General features: G+C 61.6%; 3 protein-coding genes across 3 annotated transcripts in view; 1 reads left to right on the plus strand and 2 right to left on the minus strand.

Annotated features, from left to right (window-relative positions):
• RHTO_02423 (histone-lysine N-methyltransferase SUV420H) overlaps positions 1–1,997 on the minus strand; it is a gene marked incomplete at both ends in the record, with an annotated part of 4,346 nt that extends 2,349 nt beyond the window's left edge. Inside the window, 5 exons of the mRNA XM_016416098.1 lie at positions 8–787; positions 844–898; positions 954–1,518; positions 1,713–1,842; positions 1,933–1,997. Coding sequence (XP_016271926.1) covers positions 8–787; positions 844–898; positions 954–1,518; positions 1,713–1,842; positions 1,933–1,997 — 1,595 coding nt within the window. The remainder of the gene's footprint in view (positions 1–7; positions 788–843; positions 899–953; positions 1,519–1,712; positions 1,843–1,932) is intronic.
• Positions 1,998–2,236: 239 nt separating this feature from the next.
• On the minus strand, positions 2,237–4,972 carry RHTO_02424 (GTP-binding protein 1; the record flags this gene model as incomplete). The annotated part of the gene is made up of 12 exons (XM_016416099.1): positions 2,237–2,302; positions 2,362–2,440; positions 2,497–2,607; positions 2,698–2,952; positions 3,014–3,048; positions 3,112–3,210; positions 3,293–3,403; positions 3,463–3,612; positions 3,676–3,773; positions 3,817–4,459; positions 4,527–4,622; positions 4,730–4,972. 12 exons carry the CDS (start codon positions 4,970–4,972, stop codon positions 2,237–2,239), a joined length of 1,986 nt encoding a protein of 661 aa, XP_016271927.1.
• A 277-nt stretch (positions 4,973–5,249) lies between these two features.
• On the plus strand, positions 5,250–6,745 carry RHTO_02425 (cytochrome b2; the record flags this gene model as incomplete). Its single annotated transcript, XM_016416100.1, has 6 exons — positions 5,250–5,345; positions 5,412–5,598; positions 5,670–5,737; positions 5,816–6,102; positions 6,166–6,336; positions 6,400–6,745. The coding sequence occupies 6 exons, from the start codon at positions 5,250–5,252 to the stop codon at positions 6,743–6,745; spliced, it is 1,155 nt and encodes a 384-aa protein (XP_016271928.1).
• Positions 6,746–6,912: the final 167 nt, after the last annotated feature.

Raw genomic sequence — 6,912 nt, forward strand, 5'->3', positions numbered from 1 at the left:
CTCCAACTCGCTCAAATCCGAGTCCTCGTCGCCCTCGCTCTTGCCCAGCGCCTTCTGCAACTTGGCGAACGTCCGCTCGCGCGCTGAAATTGATCCGCCTGCGATGCGCGTCGAGGAGCGCTCGCCGAGCCGGACCTGCTTCAGCTTGACAAGCAAAGACCGCTGGCGCTTCGGCCTCGGACTGTCCTCATCGTCGCGCAGTCGGCTCTTGCCCTTCGGCGACGGCGCAGGCGAGTCGGTCGCTTCGCGTCGCCGCTTGCCGAGTGCGGAGAGGGACGATGGAGCCGAAGCCGAGCGCGAAAGGCCTTTGCGCTTGAGTGCAGGGACGTCCGCTTTACTGTAGCTCGGACCGACGTAGCGAGCGACGCGGTTACGCCAGTCCCAGACGTAGTCGGAGGCGTAACCGGGAGGAGGAGGGAGTTTGGGCTGGATGACCGCGCGGGGCTTGCCGCGCAATGCTTCGGCGGGAGAAGGGGCGTTCCGAACGGGTACGACGCGAGACGAGGGAGGGCGAACGCTGCGAGGCGAAGCTGTCGGAGTGGCTTTGGACAGCGAGGAGAGCGAAGAGGAGCGAGCCAGACCGCGGTCGCGGAGACTTCGCTTCGCTAAGACGTTGTGACCCGAGCCTGAAGGTGGGTCGTCCTCCGAGTAATTAGGTGCGGCGACAGTCGCGGCGCGGCCGGATCGGCGAGAGGGTGCAGTAGGAGGAGTAGGCGGCGCCGCCGCCCTCGGAGCGATTGGTGCGGCCGCCTTCTTCTTCGTAGAGGTGAATGCGCCTTGCTCGAGCCTGCGCGCGATCGCTGTAAGCATTGAATCGAGCGAGGCGAGGGAACGAACACGAACTGCTCGCAGGTCGCGCAAAGGCAGGCGGCGTTGTCCTTCTCGAAGTAGTGCTCGCCTGAGGAAAGCGAGGTCAGCACAAACGTGGCTGTAGATGAATATGCGCAACTCACCGTAGTGTGTGAAGATCTCCTCGTCCTTTTTGATGTCCTCGAGGACCTTGAAGGTCATGTTCGCGCCAACGAGCTGGAACTCGACGTTGTTGCGGCAGTCGTGATTGACGAAGCGCGCCGGTCCGAGCAGGAGGCAAAAGCAATTCTTGCGCTCGCTCCATAGGACCGAAAAGTCGCGCCTGCCCCCCGAATCGCGCATCTCGTCGTCCTCCTCCTCCGTCAAGTCGGCGATTCCTCCACGCAGGTTGACGACCTCGCCCTTCTTGAAGTTCCGAGTGGCAAAGACGCCGACTTCGATGAACGTCTCGGGGTCTCGCCGCGAGGTCGTGGCGGGAAGAGAGGCGCGCTTCTTCCCCCGCGGACCGTTTCGGGGGTTCTTGTACCGGTCCGTCTCGTGGAAGGCGATTCCCGATTCGGGTCGTAGGGCAAGGATGTAGCGTTTGGCGTGATTGGCAAAGATCAAGGGGCCGTCGTCCTCTTCCCAGCGAGAACAGAACGAGCGGACGGGGGAAAGAGCGAGGAACTCCTCGAGCGCGTCGTTGACAGTGATGGTGCCCTGGCGTATCTGTCGTCGCCGTCGAGAGAGCAAGTGTCAGTCGACAGCGAGCAAAGTCAACGTCCTTCCCCACCCACTGCCGCCCACTCTGCGCCCGAACCAGCCTCCCTCGCGTCAACGGGGCGAAAAGGCGTTCCCACGACGTTCGCCCGCTTTTACACCCTGATCTAATTACGCAGCACGATAAGCGAAGTCGGACGAACCCGCTGCACGAGCTGCCGCGCCGTTTCGACCTCTCCGTCGTTCATCCTCAACTCGCGACGGTCCTCAATCTTGCCCGTCGCCCTCCCGAGGCGGTCCTCTCCGAAGATCGAGTAGTCGAGTAAGAGACGACTGTGTCCACGAGGCGAGCGAGCCCGTCAGCGCGGGTCAACATCGAGCGAGACGCGTCAAGTTGAATGGCGAGCGGGAAGGGGAGCGTACGTGATCAGGTCGTCCGCTGCCGAGAGGAAGGGTTTGCTAGCCTGAGCATTCGAGACAGCAGACATGCTCGCAGCCGGTCCAGCGCCAGTCTGAGCGCGAGCGAGCGGAAACAAAGGAAAGCGAGGAGGAAGAGCCGGGCGAGACGAGGACGCGTTCGAGTGTAGTCGGCAGGAGGGCGTGCGAGTGCGGAAGAGCGATTGCAACAGGTTTGCGAGTGCGACCAGTAAAGCAACAAGCGGGCACGAGGGGATAGAGAGAAACAACGACACGAGGGAATGGACAGGGGAGGGGTTCGTCGAGGCGTTCAAGCGTCAGGACCATCTGCATCCTTGCCATTGTCTGGCAAGAGACGCGTGACGACGCCGAGTGCCTGCGAGAGAAGCGGGTGAGCCGAGGGAGTTCTTGGTGAACGAGTGCGGACCGTCTCACCTTCGTTCGACCCTCGCGGAAGAGGAAACGGTCGCCAACGTGGATGTACTCGGCGCGAGCCATGAAGCGGAATCGCAGACTGTCGCAGTTACGAGGTCAGCTCGGCCAAAGGGAGGAACGGAGACCTAGACGCACGTCGCGCGATCTCCAGTGCGGACAGCCTGCTTCTCGACAATCTTCTCAATCTGGACGGTCTGGCGTGCGGCACCAATGTGCATCATCGCCTGGTACCGCGACGTGATCATGCTGCACGAGCGCGAGCTCGTCAATTCTGATCGCCGCAAGAGGTGTTGATCCCGACGGCGAGTCAGGCGCGCTCGGAGAACTCGGACGTACGTATTATGGTACAAGATCAAGCACTGCCCCTCGAACCTCCTCGTCGCAACAGGCGGCGTCTCCCCCCTCGCAACAAGCACCATCCCCTTCCGAACCTGCGCGCGCTTGATGCGCTTCAAGGCAAGCGTGACGGCTTGACCGGCCTCGGCGTAGTCGACATTGACGCGCTTGCGCTGGATACTCTTGATTGAGGCGGGGATGAAGGAGTTGACTGAGTCGGGACCGAGGAGGGGCGTGTCGCCTGGGCGGACGGAGCTGCCGGAGGACGTCTCGTCAGCTTGTGCGGGCGCTGCGTGAGCGGTATGAGTGAGCGCACCCAGCCAGGATGACGCCGGAGACGACCGTTCCGACCTGTGCGGCCGAAGTTCAGCAAGGTCAGCGACAGGCTGACTCGAACGTTGGAGCTAGACGTACGAAAGGTACAGAGTAGACGTCCGAAGTCGCGAACTCGAAATCGGCATTGACGGGGTACAGCTCATCCGTGTGCGTCGGGCGGACAACATTGAGGAAAGTCTGCGCGTCAAGTGAGCAGAAAGAGGAAAGCGTCAGTCTCGCTCTCACGAGGATCGACGCAAGTCGTTCGCTCGTAACGCACCTTCAGCAGGTCGAGGCCTTCGCCTGTGACGTTGCTGCAGCGGAAAATCGGGCAGGCCTTCTCCGCCGCAAAGCCAGACGCGAGCTCGCAGGCCATGCCGACATCGTTGACCTGTCCAACACACACATCTGTCAGCACCATCAAGCCGTACCGAGTTGGAAATGACGCACGAAGACAGGCTTCTTCCTACACCCAGGACTCTTGAGGATCTTGACGAGCTGCTTGATCGTCTGTTCGTAAACTGGCGCTGGGGTCGAGTCGACCTTGGTGATGACGCAGACGATGGGGAGCGATAGTGCGAGGGCGACGGAGAGGTGTTCCTGCGAGAGGGCAAACTCAGTGAGAATGAGGTGAGAAGGAAGAGGAGGATAAGCGGGACGAACCTTCGACATGCCGATTAAGCCTGCGTTTGCACCAATGATGAGGAGTACAAAATCAGGTGCAGTGCCGGTCAAGCCGGCCAACGTCGTCTGCGAACGCGCTGGGGTCAGTAAGATGCTAAGAGTCGAGGTGAGCCGCCTAACGCGCCTTCAAGTACTTCTCATGTCCGGCCAAGTCGGTAAAAGAGACGACCTTGCTCGCCTTCTGCGCAATACTCTCCCACGTCGCCTGCTGCTTCGCATGTTCCTCGGGCACGATCGCCTTCCCATCCGGCTGGAACCCAAGAATCTCGTTTCCCGCCGACGAAGTCCGTCCAGTCTCGATCTCGTGCTTGTGGCGGAAGAGCGAGACGCGTGCTCGTCCTCGCCCGTCGTCGAGTCGTCCGCGCGTGAGGACCCCAAGGAGAGAACTCTTGCCCGCATCGACGTTGCCGACGACGCTCACTCGCGACTCGAGCAACTCCTCGGCTCCCTCCGGCTTCTTCCGCACCAGCAACCTCAGAGCCTTGCCCTTCCATCGCTTCGCCGTCTCGTCATCGTTGACCGCGCTCGGAGTGGGCGTCAACTGGGCAGACTCGTCAACTCGAGCCTTGCCCGACTCGTCGTACGGGTTGTGCAGGATCGAGACGTCGCTGCTTATGGTGGAGACGGCCGAGTGTAACGTCGAGAGGATAGCGTCGATCTGAGCGGGAGTGAGGACGGCAGTGTCGGCGGGAGGGAGAGTCTTCGAGTCAGGGAATTCGAGAAGGGCGGCGAGCGTCGTCTCGTCGAGGGAGTGCGAGCCGATCTGAGAAGAGCGTATACGAGTGTCAGCATACGCCCCTGGCCTTGCAGAGCGAGCTATGTGAGCGCACCTGGAGAACAAGCTCTCCATGTCGTCGCGAGAGGGTGCGGTCGAGGAGGGTGGCTATCGCGGCGACGTCGTCCTCGTTCGGGCTCGCTAACCGGTCCTGCAGGTGTATGTCGAGGCTGTCAGCGTCCGTATATAACTCCCACGCTCGTACAACTCGAATTCGACCCCCACAGCCCTCATCAAGTCGGGAGGAGGCGAACTCACCCTCAGCGTCCTGCCATCGCCGCCGTCGGGAGCGTCGCCTTCGTCAATGCTGAGCTCGTGCACCTTGTCGGCGACCTCTGCGAGTCCCGCCGCATCCTGCGCCCTGCGAGGGTGTGCGAGTTCCCTCCCCGCCTTCGCCTTCTGCTGGAGCTCCTCCTGGAACGAGCGGAGGGACGGGCGCTCGTCGGCAGATGTGCTGTGTATGGGCTCGCCCATTGCGCGCTTGTCGAACCTGGCAGCCATCGTGAACGCGTCGTCGTGGGAAGTCGACCCTCTCGAGTCCTGTCCTCGTCCCTCTTGACTCTCGCCAACAACGCCTTCCACTCGATAGGAGCTCGTTGCTGTGTCTGACTCGCTCGCTGTGACTGCTGAAGCCGCTCGTGACTGCGTGACTCGCTACGTCCTCGCTTCTCCGCCCTTTCACCTCCCCCACCTCGTCGACTTCCGGCTCGTCTTGTCGCCGAACAACTCGCTCAGACTCGCATAGACGACGGTAGACTCGCTCGAGCACTCGTGCACGATGGCCGTCCCGCTTCCGACCCCGACTACACCCCTCTCTTCGCTGCTCAACCTCGACGACTTTGAGCGCAGTGCCGAGGCGACGCTCAAGCCAAAGGTGCGAGGATTGTCCCCATCTATCAGGAATACGATCACTGATTAGTCGATCTCTCGCCTCTCGCAGTCCTGGGCCTATTACGCATCTGCCGCAGACGACGGCTGGACCGCCGAGCAGTCAAAGTCGATCTGGCAGCACGTCCGCTTCCGTCCTCGAGTATTGCGAGACGTAGGAGGCGACGTCGACTTGCGAGTCAGGATTGCGGGAATTGAGAGTCGCCTGCCGTTCATGATCTCGCCGGCTGCGATGGGCAGTGAGTCTCGCTCGCTTCGCTTAAGTCGCGAGAGCAGTCAGAGCGCTGACGCCTCGATTGTGTGCGCGCAGAACTGGCTCACAAAGACGGCGAGATGTGCATTGTGAAGGGCGCGGGCCGAGTCGGGATTCCGTACGCAGTGCGTCCCTTTTCCACTACCCTCTACGGCGCCTCACCTATCCACGCTGCTCCTCGAGTTGACATCTCGCGCCTGTAGCCCTCTAACCACGCATCCGTCTCGCACCGCGACCTCGCTTCCGCCGCCCTCCCCTCCCAATCGCTCTTCTTCCAACTCTACGTCCACCGCGAGCGCTGGCGCTCCGAGAAGCAGCTCGCCGAAGCGAAGGAACTCGGCTACAAGGCCGTCATTGTCACCGTCGACGTTGCTGTGCCAGGCAACCGCGAGCTGGATTTGCGAACGGGGTTGGACGAGAACACGGTGTTGCTGGCGAATCCGGGGATTGAGGTGGGAAAGAAGGCGTTCGCTATGGCTACCACTTCGGCGTGCGTGCGCTCACTCAATTACTGCACAAAACCTAAACTGACGCGCGTGGCCTGCTCTCACAGCACGATTGACGCCTCGCTTAGCTGGAAAGATCTTGAATGGGTCAAGAAAGCGTCTGGCGGTCTTCCTATTCTCGTCAAGGGCATTCACACCGTCGAGGACGCCATCCTTGCTGAGCAGTACGGAGCAAGCGGGATCTTCCTCTCGAATCACGGAGGGCGGCAGGTCAACACGTTCGTTCGATACCTCTCTCGCCCCAGTCGGGTCTAGTCTGACGATCAGTCGCTACTCCTCAGCGCCTCGACACCACTTGAAGTCCTCCTCGAGATCCGCCAATCCGCGCCGCAGCTCCTCGCCTCCCCCTCACGCTTCACCGTTATCCTCGACGGCGGCCTGCGCCGCGGTACCGACATCGTCAAGGCGCTCTGTCTCGGCGCACATGCCTGTTCGCTCGGCAGGCCATTCATGTACTCGCTCGTGTATGGCGAGGACGGGGTTGAGAAGGTTGCGAGGGTGTTGGAGGAGGAGATCGTGAGGTGTTGCAAGTTGTTGGGCGTGCGGAGCGTCAAGGAGTTGGGACCGCAGTATGTGAATGCGAGGAGGGTGGAGAGATCGGTTTTCGGTTCGGAGGCGAGGCTGTAGCGGGACAAGGTAGGTCGGGTTGCGGTCTCGTCCAGCGAGCCACGGAGACTCACTGTCTCATCCGCGCAGAATAGCGTGAAATGCGCGAATGCGTGGGTACCGCGCCGAAAGTGGCGTCCCGCTCATGCGATGCCTTCTCCCGCTCGCTTGTCCTGCCACTTCAGGCC

This window comes from Rhodotorula toruloides (assembly GCF_000320785.1).
Source record: "Rhodotorula toruloides NP11 unplaced genomic scaffold Scaffold18, whole genome shotgun sequence".
In the NCBI taxonomy this organism is placed as follows: Eukaryota; Fungi; Basidiomycota; class Microbotryomycetes; order Sporidiobolales; family Sporidiobolaceae; genus Rhodotorula; species Rhodotorula toruloides.